The following is a 24,805-nucleotide window of genomic DNA, read 5'->3' on the forward strand; positions in this document are numbered from 1 at the left end:
CCAGGAGACAGAACAACAGACACGCTATAAAATAAATACAAAAAGCAGGAATAGAAGTAGGACAAAGAGGAGGAGGAGTGAGGCAAAGAGGAAGATGGAGCACTGATACATTTCCGCTATCATACAATACATACATTTTGCTGTATTTTCTCTCCAGGAACCCCAAATGCCCCCATCTTTTCTCTCCTAAAGTTTTTGGTTTTGTAGCTGTTTAAAGCTTTCAGGTCAAGGCTCACGGCAGCACTGCGCTCAACGCCATCACACACACACACACACACACACACACACACACACACACACACACACACACACACGGTAGCCATCACGACAGTAACCATAGCAACACGATCTGTAACATCAGCAGTGGTGAGACAGGTACTGTACGTTCATACACAATGCAGGTTCCTACAGAACCGTATCCCTTCTGAGCCATGGCAGTGCGTGCTTTTACTCTGGAAGGTTACTTCAGCGTTGAATGAATACTACCGAAACATTTGAGCAGAAGAACCACAGTGCTGCTTTTTCCCCTGATAGGTTTCCCTCCACAGGCTCTGTCCAGTAAGGAACAGCTAAGAGGTCGAGAAGACAAGTGTCCGCCCCTACGCTGTCGATTAGTGGCCGGTCCATTCGGACCGACGGTTGCATTTGTCGATGGATTTGGTTTGAAAGGTTGCCTTGGCAAAGGAAGTTTACATTTGAATACAATCTGGTGCCTCAAACACACCCACTACAAAACAGCATTTGGAATATATTAAATAAATAATAATAATATTAATAATAAAAAAGGCCTGTTAAGAAAATTCACAAACGAGCAAGAGGAGAATAAATAAATAAACAATTTCTTTAAAACGGGGGAGGAAGAAAACAGAAAAACCCAAAAGAGAGATAGTGTGAATTTTTGGTCTAAGTAAATAGCAACATTTTTTTATCTTTTCACAATGTTTTCTTCCATACATAAGCAATTAGTAAGCATTATAACATAGATCATTTACTACAAAATCTAGAGAAGCACTAACTGACCCATTCGGACTATACAGTAACGTAGAGAACTGAGTTAATGTACCTATCCATCGTTGAACCTGCAGCGCTCACCGGCTACAGATTTCAGCACGATATAAACACAACGGTAAGGTGGATGAGAGCATGTGAATAGTTGTGTATGGGATATTTGGTTCTCTTTAAAGCTTGTTTATACTTGACTTTGGTTCTTTGGATGTACTTGAGCGTGTTTATCCTGGTATCTTGTCTGTTGAACTGATTTCACAGTATTGTTTCAACCACCTGATTAGAGTCTCTAACACAACTAGATAGGAACAAGTAAGGAACGTAAAAAAATGAGATTTCTGCAAATACGTGAATTCCTTTTTCCCAAATGAAAGCACACAAATCTACACACACAGCTGAGAAAAGCCCCACAAAACAGACAGACAGAACGAAAGAAACAACCCTCCCAACCCCCAAACGAACCCGAAACATCTTCATCTTCAGATGAGTCCAGTGAGGTCATCAAAGATCCCGCCACCCAGGACCAGAAAGAGTTTGAATGACAGGAGGCGGAGCCAGATCCCTTGCTACATGGTTCTGGGTGACCTCGGTCCAGAGATGCATGAAGGGATGCTGTTTTTTTCTGTACAGTGACTCGTTTTGCTCCTCGATTCGTTTTTGGCTTGGTTTGTTTTTGGTTTTCCTTTCTGGGAAGTTTGGCTGGCTGTGAAGTTTCACTTCATTTTTTGGCTTGTAGAAGAAGCAGAGAGGATAGGAGCCCTTTCACCGCGACAGATCCCACGCCATGCTGTCTTACCAGAGCAGCCTTGTCAAGGTTTGGGTCCCCGATCTCTTTCTGCATCATGGGAATGATGGACTGATCATGTATGAATGAATCGCTTTGGTATTCAAAAGGGACAAAGTGAGTGAGGGAAGCATGCATGCACTTAATTATTAAGAGAGAAATGAGAGTATTTACACTTCGAGCAGTGAAAGCTAGAGAGAGGAGCTTGGTCTCATTTTTATTACACTTTACGACATTCATGTCATTGGACAAACAAGTGCATCAAGCTATGCAGTGCTAATATGATGAACATCAAAGACCAAACACCCAATTTTCTCTACACTCTCGTTAAGACATGTAATGATGATGATGATAATAATAAAACATTGATGTACTAAACATTTAATAAAGACAGATGGAAAATCTGCTACTTATGTGAAAAAAATAGACTAGGAGGAGGAAGAACCAGAGAAACACAAGAGCGTTTGAGCTCGACTTGCTCATATTTTATGCTGAAACATTGAATCATAGAAACCGTGAAAGAAAACGGTATGATTGCATGGAAAATGAGATGATGAGCTCAGAGATGGCTGGATTGTTGTCACTGGGTCTGGTCCTGGACGGTTGGCTATTTACAGGTCTTTTGGATAAAGCTTTTCCATCCGTATTTTTTGGTGTTTGTTTTTGGTATTTGAGATTTTGGTATGCTTGTATTTCTTTGTCATAGTGAGTCTCTCAAAGTTCCTTTATACTTTTTGGTATTCAGTATTCCACGTTTTCTTCAAAGAGTTGTTCCACAACAGTAAAGTTTGTACTTTTTGTTGTTTTTGGTGCTCAAGGATCTCTTTTTGTCCTCTTGTCTCACTGCACTTCTCACATAGTTTTTTCTTCTCCTTTAATTTACGTATTTGGCTGTGTCCCGCTAAGCCTCGTGGTGGTTTTTTGGTTTCATTTTCCCTCTTCTCTTCTTCCTTCCTCCTTCAACTCTGTCTCTCCATCTCTCCCCTCTTCTACTCTTGTGTATTTTTGGCATCAGTAGAGTGGGAGAGCGGAAGAGAGAGAGTATGAACGAGAGGAAACGAAAGGGAGCGAGGGGATCAAGAGATGCTTTGGTTGACAGGTAAGGTTTCACCTCCTCCTTCTCCTCCGTTTGTGATTGGACTTGGGCAACATCACTCGATTTTAGACCCTCCGATCGAGTGCGGGCTGTGCAGCAATTCACCGGAAGAGCAGGAAGAGACGGGGCTCGAGCAAGGGGAGGGACTCATGCCGCCTGCGACAGGAAATGAGGTTTTGCCAACAGCTGAACCGCCCAATCCCATGCCGGGGCCTGTTGCCATGGGCAACAAAGAGGAGTGGTTAAGGAAGAGGGAAGAGGTAAGACCTGCTCCTTGGGCCCCAGAACCACCAATTAACACCTTGCTGCTGCCTTCAAGACTGGAAATGGGCAGCTGGCCACCACTGGCTGCTAGAGCTGTGGAAGAGACGCAGTGTTACTCACAAACATTAACAACAATAATATGTGACACGATAAGCAGGATACTCTAGTGCCGTGTGAACAGATGAACAATGTGAGCAAAGAAGAATAGGAGTGGAAAGACGTAAACAAACACTCAAACAGAGAGGACAAAGTAACACATGACTGATATGAGGTGGCAAAGTCATCAGTGTCTCTCTCCCCCTCCCTTTCGCACAAACCTTGAATAGTAGCAAGTGGGTTGCTGCCAAGAAGAGCTTGGTTCATTCCTGTGTTAATGCTCCTCATCGTATTCCTGAGTCACACAAACGAATAACCATCCCACAAAACACACAGACAGAAACGGAAAACAGAAAGGAATGAAGGGAAAAAGAGAAAACATTTCGAAGCATAGTTAAGAGCTGGGAAAACAGTGCAAGAAGACAAATCTTTGCAGAATAAACATGGCTTTTCTAGTAATACAATGCAGGTCACATACCAGCAGAACCCAGTGACGCATCAGTCCGTAACAACCCTTACACTAAGATGTAGTGGGATTTTACTAAATCTTTTGAACAAATATGCAAAATCTCTGAACAAATATGCAAAACATGCTAGCACTTTGTGTGCTGAGTGGATACTAAAATTAAAAAAAATATGTATAATTTTTTGTAGTATTAAAACAAATATATGAGTTATTATTAATAAATAATTTTAATGTAATATATTTAATTGATAACTATTTAAATAAAGGAGTGTTTACTTAACAACAAGGCAAGGCCTATTATTCAAAAGTTTGCAGTCAGTAATGCTTTTATTAAGCAAATTATCAAAAGTGAAAGTAAAGATTTAAAAAAAAATCTATTCTATTTTTACATTGTTACAAAAATTATATTTTATCAAATAAATGCTGTTCTCTTAAACATTATATTTATCAAAGAATACTGAATACAAAGGTATACATTTTACCTTTCCAAAAAACAACCCCAGACTTTTTAACAGTAGTTTGTATACTAATATAAATATATATATATATAAAATATTATTTTTTGTATTATGTTATATAAATTATAAATAATATCATTCATTACAAAGAATGATACATTAATTATAATTAATATAAAGTATTTAATATCTTGATATCTAATATTTAACTTTGTAAATAAAGAAAAAGAATGCAAATTAAATTAATATTGAGGATTTCACTGCAATCAATTGCTAAAATCGTGATATTGTGCAACACAGCACCACTGTGTGTATGTTGTCCTAAATAGTCAAAAACAAAGCCAATTTACCTAGTATGCCCTAATCCACATTCCCTATACTTGGCAATGACAAATTGTGTGTGTGTGTGTGTGTGTGTGTGCGTGTGTGTGTGTGTGTGTGTGTGTGTGTGTGTGTGTGTGTGTGTGTGTGTGTGTGTGTGTGTGTGTGTGTGTGTGTAAGAACACAGACTCTGCTGGTTGTATTCACCTCAAACTTGCAGCAAAGTCAGTGATGTAGTTAGAAACGTCACCATTCTTTTTATGCCATGAACTGCGGATAACAAAACCACACACAAAAATACATTTGCACACACACAGACACTGCAGGTACCTATATTTGCTGAGCCAGAGGGAGTAAAAGGAGATGAGTAAGTGCGTGTGTGTGTGTGTGTGTACACGAGAGAGAAATCAACTCACCCTGTGTTCAAACTTAGCGTACTGTGAGTTGGAGGGGCGGGGCTGGCATCACCGCGTGAGGGCGGGGTTACAGGTGATGAGGCGGAGCTTAAGGTGGGCCCGCTTGAGGTCAAATGGCAAACTGATGACATGGTGGTCACTGACAGAAGGAAATAATAACAGATAGAGCATCCATCATATAGCCTACTACACAATTATATTTGTCTATATGATCAGCAGAGGTCCACTTGTGTACCCTACCTGCTGTGCTGAGACTGCTCACTGTCTGGGATAGTCCCTGACTGGACATCTGTAAGGAAGATGTGGATATGATGTCACAGGTCAAAAGGGAAACATGATGGACAGAGTATTGAAGGGTGAAAAAGAGGAAAAGGAGAGAGGCCGGAGTCAAACACTGGAAGGCTTGTGCTCTGTTGTAGATGCTACTCACTCAGTTATACAAAACCTTAATTACATGAAAAATACTGAGTTTCAAAGTTAGTGAATACATGCAATATTCCTCCAAAAACATGTGTAAGTAACAGAGGTTCAATCCTCCTATAGTATTACAACAATGACAGTGAACTAATTGCATAAATTGGCTATGAAGGAATGGATTACGATTATTCCACATTAAAATGCAAAGCAATGCAGGGCGGGTAAAACCACATTGAGGAATGAATGGTATATGTGCCATTATGGGAATGATTATTATCAACTGCTCATGCAGGAGAAACTAGTAGAGTGTTGTGGCACAGGGTCATTTGAGATGGGGGTATGAGCCAAGGGAGCAAGCCAGGTCGTACCATGTGCGGGCTGTAGCAGGGGGGTTTGTGCGAGGTGGGCTGGGGTTGGCTGGGCAAGGGAGGGGTGGCACTGGAGGGGTTAATACGTTTCTCTTTCTGTCGGCGGTTGCAGAACCAGACGCGGATCACCTCCTTCTCCATGCTGAGCTTCTCTGAGATGAGCAGGATCTCCTCTGAGGTAGGCTTCTGGTTCTGAATGCAGAAAACACAACCGAATCAGAGGTTTCAGACGGGATTGTTTGAGGACATTAATTTCGGAAGTGGATATGAATGTTTATTTGGTTATACATTACTGTTTAAAAGTTTGGGTTCAGTATTTTATATATATATTGTAGTATTGTAGTAATATTATATATATATTGTAGTACTAAAACAAGGATTTCTGAAGGATCATGTGACTGAAGACTGGAATAATGGCTGCTAAAAATTCCATCACCGGAATAAATTCCATTTTAAATAAATAATTATTATATTTTCTACTGCATTGGAGAGCATACAAGACTTCTTTAAAAAAAAAAAAATCATACTAGTTTATGTTGTGCAATGGTTTTGTAATCACGTGTTCTGACCGTGATGAAGCTGCGTTCCAGAGCGATGCGGACGTTGGTCTCAATGCTGGTGCGTTTCTTCCTGCGGCGGCCGGGCAGGCCCTCAAACCCCAGCGAGGGAGAGGAGAGAGCACTGGGACTCGGCAAGGTGCAGTCCATCGACATTGTTTCTGAGTAAACCAGTAACAAAAAGATATTTGAATTTTTACTGTTGATTCAACTGCAAAATGTTATATAAAACATTTTGTGGTTGACAGTCTATTTTTACATTAATAAAGTAGCCAAAATGGCACTTATAGTATTATTGTATGCACAGAACATGCGTTCGAGACTGATAGAAACTTTTTGGATTGCGTATGATTAGATTAATAGCTGTTAAATCCGATGGAGCTCTTTGTGATGGTTACCTGCGTCATTCAGCCACTTCTCCAACAGAGGTTTGAGTTTGCACATGTTCTTGAAGCTGAGATTGAGTGCCTCAAATCGAGAGATGGTGGTCTGACTGAAATCATTCCCATAGAGTTTCCCCATGGCCATTCCCACATCACCCTGTAGAGGGAAGCAGAGACCAAACATTACTTTACAAGGAAATACACATCTGTGTGTGTGTGTGTGTGTGTGTGTGTGTGTGTGTGTGTGTGTGTGTGTGTGTGTGTGTGTGTGTGTGTGTGTGTGTGTACCTGTGTGAAGCCCAATTTGATCCTTCTCTGCTTGAAAGTGCGGGCAAATTGCTCCAGTTCCTCCAGGTCACTTGGCTCCTCAGGGTGAGAGGTCACTTGCGTCACTGTGTTCACGCTGCTCTCTGCAACCTTTTCTCTCTGCCACAAACCAGACACACATCAAGACTCAAACATGAGAGAATTGCACAGAATATAGTATTGTGCACACATACACTACTGTTCAAAAGTTTGAGGTTGGTAAGATATTTGTATGGGTTAGGTAAGAAGGTTTATGAAAGACATCCTTTATGCTGATTAAGGCTGCATTTATTTGATCAAAAATACAGTAAAAACAGTAATATTGTAAAAATTTTGTGAAATGTAAATAACTATTTTAATATACTTTAAAATGTTATTTATTAAGCTGAATTTTCAGCATCATTACTCCAGTCTTCAGAGTCACATGATCCTTCAGAAATCAAGAAACGATTCTTATTACTGTTCAAAATATTAATACCTATTAATAAGTATGCTTACTATTTTTGTAGAGCTGTGATTTATTTTCAGGATTCTTTGATGAATACTAAGTTCAAAAGAACAGTAAAAGTCTTTACTGTCACTTTTGAACAATGAATGCATCCTGGCTGAATTAAAGTATTAAGTTATATTTTTTAAACTCTTACTGTCCCCAATCTTTTGAACAGTAATGCATATTTTACTACAACTGTAATACACACAAATTAACAAAGTTTACAGACATTATTGTGTTTTCCTTGTTTAAAAAGGAACAGAAAAAAAAAATACTTTTACAGTTACTTTATCAGTTATTTTATTCTGTTGACAACACTAATATTAAAAGGGATAATAAAAGCACTAATTTTTTTTTCTATACTATGGAAGTCAATTGTTATCGTCAACTGTTTGTTACCTATATGCAGAATAAAGAAATTCATACAGGTTTGTAACAACTTGAATTATCTTGAAAACCCTTGTAACCTGTTTATGTGCCCTCTGACATATGTTTACCTCACAAATATGAGGGTCTTTCATTAGATGGTGTACCTGTGCTTGAAGACTAAGTCTGTGTGGACCGGCCAGCAGGCTTCCTTGGTTTTGCTGAGGTAGTGAAATTAGATTTGGTGTTGATAGCAGCCCTGAAACACACACAACCATATGATTATATTTATTACCCATAAATGAAATCTGATTGACAACCACAGTTTTTTAATCCAATCACTATGCCCTGAAAAAATTATAAGATAAAGTGATAATAATAAATTCTTGTCTATGTTTTGTTTTAACCAGCTGGATCATGGCAACTGACATGCAACAAGTCTTGCTTTAAGTGAAGAGAGACAAAGACCTTACATAGGAAACTTATTTAGGACACAGCGTGAGAATACAAATAGTAAATGAGCTACCTTGCTGCCCTTGCTGCGTTTGTGGTAAAAGAAACTGTGAAGGCAGAGTGTGTCCTGGAACGAGGACTAACTGCTGCAGCTGTAACAACTGCTGAATGTCCTGAAAGAGAGAAAAGAAACAGATGTTGAGAGGACATGATGGTTTCACTCTGATCAGAGGTGGTCTGAGGAGGGAATTCACTGAGAATAAGCAAATAAGATGCAGGATTTTGACTGTTTAGTGAATTTGTCCCTTGTATCACCTCAGGTGCTGCTCAGCACTGATTGGCTATACCTGGGCAGTGAGCTGGATTGGCTGAGAAAGAGGGAGCTGGTGAGGAGGAGGTGGGACGGGGGTGGGGGTTTGTTCTTGTGTGCTCTGCGATTGGCCATGTGACTGCGGCTGAGCTGCCTGCTGATTGGCCTGCTGCTGGGCCTGCTGCTGGGCCTGCTGTTGATTGGCTGCGTGGGCCACATGTGACTGCTGCACAGCTGCAGCGAGGAGCTGCGCCTGCTGTAAGAGCAGCTGTTGCTGTGCAGGCAAAAGTGCAGTCAACTAGAGAGAGAAAGAGCGGCAGAGAAGGAAAATGTGGTGAAAATAATAGTTAGAAAAGTGGATGAAAGAAAGCACATGTTAAGCAAGGCAAGCAAGCTCACGCAGGAACCCACACAGACACACATAAGCAGCACATGTAAAAAGTAAGTGCGTGTTTGTCTCACCCCTGCGAGCTGGCCACCCGTTAGCATCAGCTGTGTGTGGGAAAGGGCCGTCTGAGCGGGTGACATCTCAGCACAATCCTCCACCTTAGCCTGAGACATAGAGATGAGGAATTCATGAGTTAAAAGAGACACGGGGAGTGGGGGTATTTAAATTAGGGTGACAAAGGGAGGATAATGAAATAATAAAAAGAGGTGGAAAAACTGTAAACTGTAAAAAAAAAAACTGTGAAAACTAACTTTGGTTTCACTTTATTTTAACACTTCTGTTGACTATAAGTGATGCTGCATGTACATGTCTATAACTCTCATTAGAGTGTTGGTAGAGTATTAGTTGACTATAGGGTTAGAATAAGTTTGACTTGTAGTTGCAAAGTTACTCATAGTCAACAGAATGTTCAAAAGGGATCATCAAAATAAAGTGTCATCTTAACTTTTTAAAGTGTTTCAAATTAGCCATAACCAATGGTGAACAAGAAAATGTGCAGATCTGTGCAGACTCACTTAAAACACTCAGTAATTCACATTCATTCACACACATTTACTCACTTTGCTGCCGCTACTCAGCGTGGGTGAAAGGGAGAAAGGGTTGATTTTCATCAGCTGAACCTGTTGGAGGGAAACACATTGAAAATATGATTCATTTGTTTAATGCTGTATTCAGATGAAAGATAACACTGGTACCAGTCACTTACCTGATTATTTGAATCTGAGCCATTTCTTTCTGAGTCTGAGAAACACAATAAGAGAAGAACAATGAGAGAAGGCAACGTATTAGTTAATCTGGTAAATGTAAGTTTAAGTTAGTTGGTTTGTTCAATTTAGTTAGTTTGACATTAGAAGACTTGGCTACAAACATAACATTTCAATATAATGTTACAACATTGTAAGAGTTAATATATATCATTTGATTTATTTATATTGTTAAAAAATGTGTATGTATATTGTTAACATGCTGCTAAAATACTTTTATCATATTTGTTATAGAGCCAGTGAAGGTGTTATCAGGGTAATCTGAGTAGAAAAACCTTTTTGTTGAGCAGCGTTTCAGACATACAGAAATATAATGTAGCTCTATACCTGCGCTCTCAATCGGAGAGTCTGCCGCTGGATTCTCAACCTCTACTGGCTTTGACATTCTGATATCTGAAAAAATAAGACAGAGAGCTATAAAATTAGTCATGAGCTGATGCATTTCTGTTTAACACAAGAGTAATACAATAATATTATATATTATTAAATGTATACAATTTTTGATGATGATGAATGGAATTTTTACAAACACAAGTATCGTATATTATATTTAGAATTTTTTTTTTTATGATAGAGCAGCGTCAAGTCTAGATTCCTTCATTCTCAAACAAGTGGAGACGTGATCAATCCAACAAACAACTATTACATCACCACAGACGTGTCACTTCAAATTTAACTGTAACCGAGCCAATGGGACTGTCCCAGATCCTCAGCAGAGAGAACCAGAGTGTGCAAAGTTAACGTGTGTGAAATATATCTTCTAAGAATTCTAATACAAACATTTCAAAGAGTTTTATGAAGTTCTGGTCTACATTGAAGCAGGTCGATTCACATACATATATTCAGAATACACAACTGAACATGTGTGTATGTTTCTGATGCATTCAAACCAATTCAGTTTATTTGTATGCCACTTTTTACAATACACATTGTTCAAAAGAGCTAAGCAGCATCAGAGGTATAAATTCTGTAGCAAAAAAATAATCTCTCAAATAGACGTGCATAAACACACACACACACACACATACACACACACACACACACACACACACACACACACACACACACACACACAAACACACACACACACACACACACAAGCACACACATGCTCACTCACTCACAGAAACACTCACTTCCCTTTTGTGAAAAATGCAAATAAAGCCAACGACTGACTAATAATATCCCCCACCTGCATGTACCACTATCTCGTCTGATCCTCTTTATCTCAACACTCACATTTCATCCTTCATTTCTCACTCTCTCAGAGTTCCTTTCATCAATATTTCATTCCTGACAACTACATGAATCAATGAGGCCTTTTTCAGATACTGATCATTCATATCTGGCTCCTCCAGGGGGCAGTACAACTGAAAATAAATGGATTGTTTGTAATGATCCCAGAGAAAGATTCACAGGAAACCAGTTTCACTTGTATTAGTTGTGTCACTCGTGTAAAAGCCACCAAAAAGTTGATGAATTGCCGACTTCCTCAGGCGATCAAATCCGTGGTCCAGCCACAGTGGTTGCTGGTGGAAGGAAGTAAAAAGGAAGGAAAGCCCCTCTTGAGGCCCGTCAGTGAGCGGGCCGTAGAGTTCAGGGTTTCCACAGAACGGCCTGTTGGTAAAATGGTGCTATGATAGCTCTGGGTAAAAGTTTGAGAATATTTTCAGATTGCCTCACACAAGTTCTGGCTTTATTTAGTAAGATTGAGTTTCATAAGTCATATGAATGCTAAAAATAACTGGTCTTTTAAGCTGCCTAGATGTCTCCAGAGAGGCATGTATTGTAAATTTAAAGCAAAAAGGTCAAATAAACATTTTAAATAATGGACTAATTTTAGTGAATCATCACAAACTTATTTGACACCTTGCAGTCTATGATATCTTATTTGACATACATTCCATCACAACAGTTTTGAATGATCAGATCTAGAATTAAAAATTTGTCTTATATGAAGTGCATGTGCAGTTCATCATTCATATGAAGTTAATATGAAAGAGTGCCTGATGGTTTTGGTGTTAATGTCTCACTTCCCTCTCTGTTTCCCCTCAGGCTGGGGCAACACAACGTGTTAAAAAACCAAACCCCAGCTATTAATATTCACACACACACACACACACACACACACACACACACACACACACACACACACACACACACACACACACACACGCTTGAATGTAAGTGCCCCTAATATACAGTTTTTATACAGTAGCTGACACACAGAGATCTATTTCTTACTATTTTCCAGACTTCTCCATTTCATAACTTCTGTATTACAAAGATCTCTATTTTTATTATAAAACTGAAATAAATACGCTTACACTGCTTGCACATACTGGAAATTATTTCCAAGCTAATGGTGTTTTGCATGATTTTCGTCTATACTTAAAGACGGAGATGCCACATGCAAAGAGGAAGAGCTATCTCTATCATCTCCATCCCTGTATGCATTTAGCTACAAATGAATAATATAAAGGTATCTGAGTTCCAATAGACACTTACGTCTCCTGACCGCTGATTTCTGGTCTGTTTGAAAGGTCAGATAATAATGATAATGCAAGATTTCTTTAGGAACATGATAATGGTTTTAAGCTGGCCAACCTGCTAGACACTTCACAGCAAGTGAAGGCAACAATCCTTAAAGAAGTATTCTAACAGCTTCTCATAACCTGTTAGTGTGTATAGTTTTACACACACTATACTAACAGAGTACACTATACTCAAGTGGTCCACTAGTATACCAGTTGGAAGGAGTTCCTGTACTGTGAGTCAAGTGTCGGTTGGGATCTCGGAGGAAGGGGGGAAACCCCATGAAGAACTTCACACTGGGTTTCCCAGAGCTTCCCTCACACTTCCAGTCAACAAATATGATTTCATCAACTCTTCAGTACTGAAAAGTGCTATTTTTTTCTGATGGATCAGCAAAATGTTTTAATAAAAAAATAGATATACATAATGGTAGTCTAATAACCTGAAGATTTTATGCACATAATACCACAAATTGGAGTTGATGTAAAGCACTTAAAAAAATAGTTTTTCCTCTTCTGAAAATCCGAGAGCTCTAGCTTTTGTGTAGCTGGTATTAAAATATTTGTATTAACAATTGTGCCTTTGAAATGAAAGCAGAGAAACATAAATTATTCTGAGGAATAATGCATTACAGAAATCAGAGGAACACTAAGCAGTGCTAAGTAAAAATCAGATCATTGATCAGTTCTCACATTTTACTAAATTACAAATGTTATGAGAGCATTAGATTGAGTAAAATGGCCACTAAACCTCACCGTGGCAACTAGAGACTTGCGAGAAAAGAGTTCAGTAGCCATGTCATTACTCCAAAAACAAGAAAACCTTGGGTCTGCCAAAAAGCTAAACATTATATATGTTGTGCAAATTTCATACTGGCCCCACTTTAAAAAAACACCATCCTCACAGTGAAGAGGGTGGTGGAAGCGTCATGCTGTGGCACTGGGCATCTTAATGTCAAAATAAATGGCACAAAACGCAAAAAAATACAGCGCAAAAATCGTATTCTGTCTGCTGAACTGAATTCTGTCTCATAACATAAAATAAGAGATTCACAACGGCTCCAAAAAGTAAATGAAATAAACAAAATAAAAATAAATAAAAATATTTCAAAAAACAATTTATACAAAATAATTTTAAGTTTCAGTGTTATGAAATAAAATAATCACATCTGAATCCATTCGCAAAGCACTGTAACACAAACTCCTCTATTTCTAGAAAAAACACACTCTGAAATTCAAGACATATCTATATTTTGGAACTTTGTATAACTTTGCATAGCACTTCCTTTCAGTTTCTACATGCTGACCTTCTTGGTCTGATGACCACAACCGTCCCTGCATTTCTAACCAATCCATCAATAAAACTCAGAAGAGACCAACCTGGCAACCACACAGAAGCTCTGGACACATACCTGGCAACCACATATGGGAATAATCCATGGATGCAACAGGACCGGTCTTTGTCATGTTGATGAATAAGTGTGCACTCGTTCAGTGAGGTCCTCTTCCTCTCACACACATGCACACACTCGTTCTCTGTCTCACTCTCTCCGCTTCTCTTTGACGGCCAAGGAGGAGGAACAAACTGATAACAAGTGGGGGGGAAACTCTCCACTCCTCCTTCTCTCCTCCCTCCGTCACCTCCTCTCTACGCTGTACCCACCCACACCTCCGCCCCCTCCGTGCCCACTTCCTGACCCCGAGAGAGCAAGAACGGAGCGGGTCAGAGCAGACATGCCACATTTGCATTTACAATACGATGCATTTTAAACCCGTAAGTGTGTTACAGGTCGTTTCATCGGGCGAATTTATGTGACGGTCGCTTTCGGGGGATAAAAGGCTGAGGAAGGCGAGCAGGATGCTGAGCGAGCGAAGGAGGAAGTGAAGCGCTGTCGATCGGTGGGCTGAAGAGTGGGGTCAGGTGAACTGAGAGAGGATGAAAGAGGTTGAGAGTGGGAAGGCGGCAGTGAGGAGCGAGAGATGAAAAATAAGCAGATGTTGAGATAGAGGTGAAAAGAGGGGGAGAGTTGTGCCGCTGGAAAGTGCTGGGGTTGCTGGAAAGAGTCGCTCACGAGTCCTGCGGTGACTCTCTCGGTCTCTCTCGCACACCCGTGTCACGCCGTATCTCTACTGTATATCAACACATCTGTCACAGCACAAGTCTCCATCAGAAAATACAGAATGAGGACGCTTGCTCACACGGCTTTGTTTCCAACCTCACACGTCCACACTGGGGCATGAATCACCCCGTAGGAGCCCAAAACAAAGCAGAGAAAGCAAAACAAGCATATCAAACATTTGTGATATAAAACTGTAATGTGTCGGAAGCAGGGATTGTTCACAAGCTGTACTGTTCAGTGACTGGAAATAGAAATGTCTAAACTGTCCTAATGCACTGCATCAGAGGACACACATTCGTTTAATTCATTTTTTACAATTATTTTCCACATTTGAGAAAATTAGTAAAGTTATTATACGCTATGAAAGAACACAAATAGAGGTACAGCCTGGGAAGCTTTTTTTGAAGTGTTGAAGATACTTTTCACTATTTGCTCCAATTCAAAGCACTAAAAAAATGATTTTGTAAAGGAAATAATACGTTGACTCAATTTAAATTTGTCTAGAAAATTCTTTCAAAATTCACGCGTGAGCATTTTGATCAAAAGTTCAAAAGAAACAGTCACATTTTACTGGTCCATATGTCTTCATTTAGCTTTCGCCAGAATGTATTACAATTTAATCACACACAAAAAAAAAATATAATATTAATACAAAAAAAATCCTAATACAATATATAATGAAAAAGCTTTGTATTTCCATGAAAGGAAGATTTTAGCATGTACATACAGTATACATAATATGCTATCGTATATTTATTAGATATTGTTTAAACCCTAAGTTTTAGGGTGTTAAGGCAAAGAGAATGTAGATGGAGTGATCCATCTGAACATTTTATGCAAAAAGATTCATCACTATTAGATATATATTTAAATACTGAATGTTTATTAAACATAAAACAGTTAAAAATAACATGATGTAATGACTAGTTCTTTCTAGGGATTTAAGGAACAGTCTGCTGAAATGATTCACAGTCAAGGTAAAGTCCAAGTCCAGGACATATGGGGTGTTATAAGAGACTGCAGTTCTGTATGTTCAACACTAGAAGGCGGCATTGCCCCACTTTATTATGAATGTTGTGAAGAGTTTTTCTGGAATCTCCCAATTGATAAGCGCTCCATTTCACATTTACTGGTTATTTCAAAGAAACATTAAAGTGAAAACAGCATATCTAGTTTAGATTCTCATTAATATACAGACACACACTCAAAGACAGAAATAACAAAAGACAGCTGTATACTCTTATACAGTAGGCTACCTATCAGGCCTGAAAGAACAGTTTTTTGGTTGTACACACACTGCATTTATTCTTTCTATATAATTAATTATAGATATATTTTCTTACACGTCACAAACGAATACAGATGGTAGCGTATATGTTTTGTGGATTCACACAAAGAGAGCAGTGTCAGGTTCACGGTCACCGAGAGCCTGGTGGGGTTAAAGTTCATGACCCCAGAGGTCACACACCACAGACATGTCTGCATATGTCACGGGGGTCTCAGGCCATTTGGCCGGCCCCTCATCACATGGCTTGCGTGGAAACGTCACTCAGCCCGCGTGATGACATCAGTTATAGTTTGTGTGATGACCTGCAGCCTGATGCAAGTGTGAAACAAACAGGAAGATCTCGTGATCCACCAGCAAATATGCCCCTATGATTTTTAAAAGCTAGTATGATTCCTCATCCGTTCCTCTCGCTCTCCTTCCCTCCATGTTTATCTGATCAGCTGTCTGTTTAAGAGTGCAAGCTCCAGGCCTCAAGAGAGCCATCAATCTCACAGCTGTCACAGCTCAGAGCCGCATGCGTGCGTATGTGTGTGAGTGATTAGATACTAACTATTTCACACAGCAAACACTCTTCGCGCTGTAGATGCAATCGCGTTCACTCCAACACAAATGTGTCTTAGTCTTTAGTGCTGATAAAGTTACAGAGACGCTTTCTTTCCGTCCACCATTCAGGGCTGATACGTCCACCTCTTCACCTCCATAAACACAAATGCCCATTCCCTCCACTTCCCACTCGCTCCTCCAGCTGTTAAACTATCAGCGTGTCCCGTAATGTAAAGATAAAAATGCTCTTTTTAAATTGTTTCCAGACATTTGCTCTTTCTTTCCCTCTCTTTCTGTCTCTCTCCCCTGCTGGTCAGCAGACGCTGTGACATCACTGGACACTGCTCTGCACTGTGATTGGTCACTGGCCCACGTTGCCAGGCAACAGCAGTGAAAGGTCTCTTGTGTGTGTGTGTGTGTGTGTGTGTGTGTGTGTGTGTGTGTTTGTCTGTGCTTATGTGTACGTTTTTACCCCTGTGACAGACAGTGAAATGGTAAACGGAGAGCAGGTCTTGTGCTGATAAGTTTTCCTATCTGAAATGGAGCATTTTTCCTGTAATATGATGGCTGAGTATCGTTCGTTTCCCCTGAATGAAGGTGTGCATGTTTAATATTTAGGCTTATGTCTGTGTGTGAACGCAGCTGTGTGTGAGAAAGTGTGTGTGTCTGGGGAAAAGGTGGTTATTGTTTTTGACACAGACCCTCATATTTCTGCATCGATCGATTCCTCTGACTCCCGACACGACAATAATCGCGCGCACACACACACACACACACACACACACACACACACACACACACACACACACACACACACACACACACACACACACACACACACACACACACACACACACACACACACACACACACGGGCCTCTTTCTATCAGTAGCATTATTACTGTGCAGAGAGGTAGAGGGGGAAATAAGGGGAGCTAAGAGGAATTCATACGGCAGAACAGGAAAGAACGCGGATGTAGGAGAGAGTCAGGCCACTTGAAAAAGAAGTGCACAGTGGGAGAATTGATAGTAAAATCTCACAGGGAAAGAAAAGGACATGGGGGAGATGAAGAGAGATGAGAAAATAAATGAAAAACTTGGAAGATAAGACTAGAAAGTAGAAGGAAATGTGTGTTAGCGGAAAAAAAATGTTTCTACAAATGGGCGTTCAAACGGAACTGAACTGGTTCAATATTGAATCAAACTGGCAACCTGCACAGTTACAGTTTATCAAATATTCACAATATCTATACAACGATTTTACTTTCACAATGTAATATGTACAGTATATATATATATATATATATATATATATATATATATATATATATATATATATATATATATATATATATATATATAAATTAAACCTTAAAAAATATTTTGAGTCGGAAAGTTTGATTCATTTCTGTGAATCAGTTGTTCTGTGAAACTTTCTATTTCAATGAATTGACGATGCTTCATTCAAAATGTAATGGTTCATTTCCGTAATTTTTGGTTTGCCTTAAATTCAGTAACAAGTTGGTATATAATATTTTTATTTTAGTTATTTGTTTAGTATTAATACATTTTTTATTGATTTATTAAATATGAATTAGTCAAATAGTGCTGCAGTGTTATGTTTGTTATATAATGTTGCTGTGCATAGAAATGAAAGTAATTAGATATTTTATATTTTTATATATTCATTAAATCAGCAGATATTCATTATTTTATATATTTACAATCTAATTGTCTACAGTGATTTTTTGGTGAAACTATGGGTCCTCTGAACCATAAACACAGATTTCAGAGCAAATACATACATTTTGGGTTATATATCAAATAACGTCAAAATCCTGAAAATGACCACTATAATATTTTTAGCTATCTCGCCCAGCCCTACACTGCAGTATAATAACAGAAGAGCATTGCGAGAGAGATGAAGGATTCATCCCATCTTTTTCCAATAAAAGAAGAAATGAGGGATTGAATTGGGGAGGATGGGGGGTGAGGGTACAACAAAAGAGATGAGACGCACATACACACAGAAAGTGTTGTTTTTGAGAGATGAGGAAGAGATGTTATTAGGTTGACAGCAGCGTAATGACGGAGCAACTCCAGAGCTGTCACACAGAAAAAGCACAACTGCACGGTGATGGAGGACAAACACACACACACACGTTCACACCTACACTGTCACTTTCAAGAGGAACCGTTTGCTTTGACATGAAGGACGGGTCACGATGGTCAACTAGTGAGGTTGACTGATACCTAGATTTTTTATTAGATCTTTCATTGTAAAAAGTTTTATTTAGTGCACGTCGAGCTTCATCTCAGGGTTTCTAGTGCTCTAATAATTGTTTTTAAACAAGAATCCTCCTTATATAAAATAGAAACCTAAACTAAACTGCAATATTTAAATATTTCGTTTTGCATATCCCTGTTTGAGAAACTCTGTCTTTTCCGATAGTTTCAGAGTTGTAGTTCTGATTAAATGTGATTGGTTTACGATTTCAGGAATAATTTGACCTTTAACCTGTCTTTCACCTTTCCCCTGTGCAGTTTTTCTCTTCACACGGTCTCATGTCTGTCATTCTTACTCATCAATATTCCCACTCACCTTTATCACAACATCCATCTTTCTCTCTCCCATAATCCCCTTCTCCTTCGCTTTCCGCCCCCCTCCTTCTTGTATCACTTCATTCCCCCTTTCGTTCTCTTCTCATCCCATTTCACTTCCTAAACTACATCACTCTCTCTCTCTTTTTGTCTATCCATACATTTCCAGCTGCCATTTCTTACCTCTTTTATTGTTTAATTTCCTTTCCTTTTTATGCCCCACTTGGACGTCTCTCTCTATCCGTCCTTGTCTCTGTGTTTGTGATAATAACTAAAATAAGAGTTTCTTCTGCCATTATTTATTTCTCTCCTCCCGAGCGCAGGGAGATTTCAAAACCTAGTCGGAGCCGGCACAGGGGACCCGTGCTACATTTGGGGAAAGGAGAGGTGGACTATGAGATGGAGAGAGGGAACGAGAGGGGGTAGGGGCTCTACTGTTGTTAGATGGGGGTAGATGGGCTGGGGGGGGGGGGGGGGGGGGGTAGGAAATCGGTCTGGCTAGCGGAACAGCTTTTCACCTATCTCTCTCTTTCTCTCTCTCTCTCCCCATACTGCTTTGTATTCTGTGGAGATGACAGGGGAAAGCTTTATTGCTCTGAGTCGGTATCGATCGGGGCCCTAGGCAGGGGGGAGCGCACAGACGCCCATTAGAGGCACTTTCTCAACGACCGCTCCCTAAGAGCACAACCCCACCCTACCCCCTTCTTTCTCTTTCTTTGCCTCTGAAATTCTAATTCAAGGTTTCTATCCTTGAGGCTTGACTGGGAAAGAGGGAGAGAAAGCGAGAGGAGACGTAATCTGATAAAGAAAGAGGCAACAGAGACACAAAGCAAAGAAAATATATCAATATTTCAATAGCCTACGAATACATATGAAGTGCTACATTTCTCTTATCCCCCTTTCAGCTCACTGTTATTCCACATCTTATATATTCTTAATAGCACATGAAAATATGTTGGTTGAAATCAGTAATTTCATGTGTAAGTCCAGCACTATATAGTTCACATAAACTGTGACAACACAAGGATGCACAACAAAGACTGTACACTGGCCCTGTGAATTGTGTCTAACACAAAGAAATACCTTTCTACTCTGTCAATGCGTTCAGATCCCAGTGGGATGTCACACTCTGGAATGAGGCCTGTATCACCTGTAATCTCCCTCTTCACAGAATTCCTCATTTTGAATCAGAGTTTGGCAAGACAAGAATCTCACCTTCCTATTCACCCCTTCTTGCTCTCTCTCTCACACCTCGACCAAAACAAACCCACACTGCCATCACGAAGAAAATGCTTTCTGGTACCTCCATGGCTATCCAAAATCACACATAGTACACTATAAATATTAATTCTCCATTACCTTGCTGTAAAAGCCTGACCTGCAGAGACTAAACTTTGACCTTGGGGAATTTAAAGTTACATCTGCACATCTCCTCTGTCCTTATATAGTGAGTTAAAAGATACAGTGGTCTAGTGCACATATTCCAGAAATTGAGCCTTTGCCGTTCATGTGGAAAATGGAGATTTGAATCTGGCTGGCAATAAGTCCTGGTCCCAGTCTCCTAAGTCATTTCCTCTCATTTCTTCTGCATCTATCAATACAAAGTGACATAATTGTGTGTGTGTGTGTCTCTGTGTGTGTGTGTGTCTCTGTGTGTGTGTGTGTGTGTGTGTGTGTGTGTGTGTGTGTGTGTGTGTGTGTGTGTGTGTGTGTGTGTGTGTGTGTGTGTGTGTGTGTGTGTGTGTGTGTGTGTGTGTGTGTGTGTGTGTGTGTGTGAAATAAAAATAAAACAAAAAAGATTAATAATTAAAATAGTATATTTGCAACAGCTTGATCAAAGTGACTCCTCAACTTTGAGCCTTGGTGATCATGTGGGAAATGCAGATTCAAATCTGGCCTGCAACATGCCAGGATCCCAGTCTCCAGAATAATTTCTTCTCATCTCTATTAACATTATCAATAAAAAGTGATATAACATTTTTTTTTTTTAAATCTGAAAACAAAACAACATTAAATCAAAATATATTAAAATAAATGATTAAAATCTTGCAGGCAACATGTCCTGATCTCATTCTAATCAATACTTTCCTATCATACTATTTATATCCACAAAAAGTGATATATTCAAATATATTAAACATGCTTATTTGCAACAGCATGATCAGAGTGACTACTGAAGTTTAAAACTTTATAAATAAAAATCTTTAATAAATGTTTATTTTTAATATTTCTTCTTTCTAGAGTATCAGTATGGTGTGACCTTCCACTATGAATCTGATTACATGTTTTTAGCCTGACAAACACTGAAAAGTCTGTCTCTTTGACCACCACATGGGAATAGTTGAAGAGACTTCAACGCAGCACAATCGTGCACCATGTTTACACATGTGAGTCAATCGCTCCCACGCCAATCGATGGAAAGAGAGAGAGAACAGGTTACCTTTGGTCATTAAGACAGGGGGAATCCCAGACTTAGGGTGGTTAGGGGGTTCATTGATAGAGAGAGAAAGAGAGAGAGAGAGTATTTGGCAAAGAGAGAGAGCAGACAATTATCTGTATTGATTAAAGGGAGGCAGCACAGTGAAGAACAGAGCTCACTATGTGTCGATCAATAGAGAGAGAGAGACAGAGAAAGAGAGAGAGGGAATTGTTTGGGGAAAGAGGGTCAATAGGGTGGGAATGAGATAGGGACAAAATCAAGTGTGAAAACGAGAACATGTGTGAGGTAGGTTATAAAACGATGGTGCATGAAATAAAAAGATCTGTATTAATGTGTAAGAAGAACTCTTATTGACATCATACTGATTATAAGCGTCCAGCACATGCATTGAAATGTCTAAATTTGGCTGTCATGTTTAGATGCAATACTGATTTACCTGACATTACACCCTTATACATTAAACAAAAATGACCACTAGGCCTAACACATTTTACAGAACTTGTTTTAAAAGTCAATCAATTATTTTGTCTTTGGTCATGTTTTATTTTGCATATAGTGGGTCAGGGCTGCCATTGTTGCCCACTCAAAATAAAAAAATACTGGTGGATGATTATCATTAACTTGTGCGCAACTTATACAGACTGAATGTGTGAGTTGAGTTTGAATATATGTTGGGCACTTTGTAGCCAAGGCCACTTCGCTTCCTCGGAAATGCGTGAAACACCGGGACAAAAGCTTCAAAGAGGAGTAACATCAAATGAACTGTGTAGACACAAGCCGTGCAGACAGAGCCACTGCTTGCCCCTTCTCAAAATATTAATCCCCTTTCAGACAAACTTGACCCCCAACACACACACACTCCCCTTTTCCGCTCCCATTAGGAGTTGAATGCATATCTACGGACTGTGCTGGCCGTTGCCTAGTAACCGTGACCCTCATCAGCTAACACCAGAAACAACACAACATTCATTACATCCTCGGACTCATTTGTTGCTTAGTAATGTAACATTGTCCAAAAAGCATTAGTGCACCTTAGCAGGAGATTTAAAAGCAAAGTTTTAAACAATGAGAGCATTTTCAAATAATACAAAAATACGCAAGAAGTGCAATAATCCACACTTTTTTAGTTTACTGATGTTTTTTAGTTTGTTTTTTTACACCTGTTTGTTTTACATTGTTACTGATTAAAAAAAGAAATTCACAACTAATACTGATACATATTATTATTATATTTAAGTGCCAGATTATCAGTATGCAGAAACCATTCTTAATTATTTTATTTCTACTTTTTGATCATAAATTCAACACATAATATCCATATGCATATCATATTTCCTACTTTTATTATTTATTATAGAGCTATCATTATTATTATTTTATTTATAAATATACTTACATATTAATGAAAAGTTATTTTGCCATCTAAATAGGTGCTAATCATTTTTCTTTCTGATTTATTTATCCTTGTTATAGGCAGTCTAGCTGTAAACATGTTATACATTCCTTACTTGAGAATTTAAACACACATTCCTGTTTAATGGCATTGTTGGGTGCCGACCAAACGATAATTAATAATAGAAATAGAACTAACAGAAAATAAAAGTGGAAGGTGTGGTGTGTGGTGGAGCGATGTCAACACAGGAGTGAGTTAAAGGGATAGTTCACCCAAAAATGAAAACTCTGTCATCATTTACTCACCCTCAAGTTGCTCCAAACCTGTATGCATTTCTTTCTTCTGCTGAACACAAAAGAAGATATTTTGAAGAATATGGGTCACCAAACAGTTGATGGACCCTATTGACTTCCATAGTATGGAAAAAATTACTATGGAAGTGATTTTGAAGTCAACTCTTTGGTTACCGACATTCTTCAAAATATCTCCTTCTGTGTTCAGCAGAAGAAAGAAATTCATACAGGTTTGGAACAACTTGAGGGTGAGTAAATGATGACAGAGTTTTCCATCCCATTAAATCAGCCACTTACAGCTGTTGTGATTGCCAGAATTAGGTATTTACATTTAGTCTATTCAAAATACAGCATACTTTTTTCATACTAATTAAAGAAAAATATTTTTTTTCTCTCTAAATAATTTAAAGGTTACTTAGACATGAGATCAGATTGCATCATGGGGAAAACCTTACAGCCTAAGACGAGGCAAGGTTAAGCGAATGAGCGCGCACACACACACACACACACACACACACACACACACACACACACACACACACACACACAATAGCACCCGCACTGATAAAGGCCTGTTTAATATGAATCAGATCTCAACGGATACGGCAAGGACACAGAGTCTGCGTGCATCGTAATGTACCAGAGTAAATACTTATTTACATGTATATAGCACAAACAAACACTCGGTCAAATAACTATAATCTTGCAGTTTGTGTACGGAATTTATAAATAGAGGCTATAAATACAACATTAGAAGAGCCATCTGGGTCTGAAACACTAAAGCGTTGAAAAAGAAAAGGAAGAGAGTCCAGCAGAAAGATTAAAAACAGGAGAATTCAGGTGTGTATAGTTATGCATGCATGACATCACAGGTCCCCTCCCCCAGCCACTGGGAGTGGGTGCCTTGGAAACGGTCGCTAAGGGAACAGACGACGAAAGAGAGAGGGAGAGAGAGAGAGAGAGAGAGAGAGAGAGAGAGAGAGAGAGAGAGAGAGAGAGAGAGAGAGAGAGAGAGAGAGAGAGAGAGAGAGAGAGAGAGAGAGAGAGAGAGAGAGAGAGTGAAAAAGGTGAAAAAGAGCGGAAGAAATTAAAGAGAATAAGAAAGCATCCTGTGCTGCCGTGCAAAGGAAAAAAAGTGGAAAGCACCAAAAGAGAGAAAGAGAGGATGAGACATAAGAGCAGATAGTAACACACAATTGTATCTTATGAACATTATAAACAACATTACATAAGTCATATTAAATACAGCTCATTGGATAATGTGCACGGGCAAGTTAAGGTAACTAAATGAGACATTATGACATTCTGAATGTTAGATTATTACATATAATACTTAAGAGGATATAATAAAGCAGTGGCATATAAGGCAAGGCCTGCAGAGCAGCATGTGTGCCTGTTCACCTGTTCTACACATCCATCTTACTGTCTACTAATGCAATATAATGAAAGAAATGAGCCGCTGGGCTTCTAATGCATTTGATATTAATCTCAGTATCTGTAAAACTCACACACTATCTAACTAATGTGAAAACTGATTAATAAAGATTTGACAGCCATCATAGAGGAAATTATTCAGTGCTATGTTCTCCAATCATATGGCTTTAATGTAAATTTATGCTGATGTAAAAGTTCACATTTCCATTTATATCCCATATAGTCCTGCAGCCACATCCACCCGGGCCTAAGACAAGCATCTCCCGTTACATCATTCATGAGTTTCCTTGAATATCAAACTGCTTGAGTACTGTATATATCACCATGAAAACACATACCCTTCCACCAAATGAGAAAAATAAAGGGGTGGAGATTTGCAAGGCCATTAGAC

General features: G+C 39.1%; 1 protein-coding gene across 5 annotated transcripts in view; it reads right to left on the reverse strand.

Moving 5' to 3' along the window:
* Positions 1 to 1,968: 1,968 nt before the first annotated feature.
* Positions 1,969 to 24,805, reverse strand: part of pou2f2b (POU class 2 homeobox 2b) — a gene marked incomplete at its 5' end in the record, with an annotated part of 43,825 nt that continues 20,988 nt past the window's right edge. For 2 of the 5 annotated variants that reach the window (XM_079625051.1, XM_079625055.1), the window contains 16 exons: positions 1,982 to 3,242; positions 3,467 to 3,540; positions 4,698 to 4,760; positions 4,907 to 5,045; positions 5,147 to 5,195; positions 5,692 to 5,883; positions 6,261 to 6,409; positions 6,647 to 6,788; positions 6,920 to 7,057; positions 7,961 to 8,052; positions 8,320 to 8,419; positions 8,594 to 8,854; positions 9,019 to 9,108; positions 9,565 to 9,624; positions 9,711 to 9,745; positions 10,096 to 10,161. In XM_079625051.1, coding sequence (XP_079481177.1) covers positions 2,941 to 3,242; positions 3,467 to 3,540; positions 4,698 to 4,760; positions 4,907 to 5,045; positions 5,147 to 5,195; positions 5,692 to 5,883; positions 6,261 to 6,409; positions 6,647 to 6,788; positions 6,920 to 7,057; positions 7,961 to 8,052; positions 8,320 to 8,419; positions 8,594 to 8,854; positions 9,019 to 9,108; positions 9,565 to 9,624; positions 9,711 to 9,745; positions 10,096 to 10,153 — 1,944 coding nt within the window. In that variant the 3' untranslated portion in view covers positions 1,982 to 2,940. Of the gene's footprint in view, positions 3,243 to 3,466; positions 3,541 to 4,697; positions 4,761 to 4,906; positions 5,046 to 5,146; positions 5,196 to 5,691; positions 5,884 to 6,260; positions 6,410 to 6,646; positions 6,789 to 6,919; positions 7,058 to 7,960; positions 8,053 to 8,319; positions 8,420 to 8,593; positions 8,855 to 9,018; positions 9,109 to 9,564; positions 9,625 to 9,710; positions 9,746 to 10,095; positions 10,162 to 13,714; positions 13,900 to 24,805 lie in introns of those variants that run through there. The other 3 variants (XM_079625053.1, XM_079625052.1, XM_079625054.1) reach the window with 3 other exon arrangements.

This window comes from Phoxinus phoxinus, assembly GCF_949152265.1.
Source record: "Phoxinus phoxinus genome assembly, chromosome: 10".
NCBI lineage: Eukaryota > Metazoa > Chordata > Actinopteri > Cypriniformes > Leuciscidae > Phoxinus > Phoxinus phoxinus.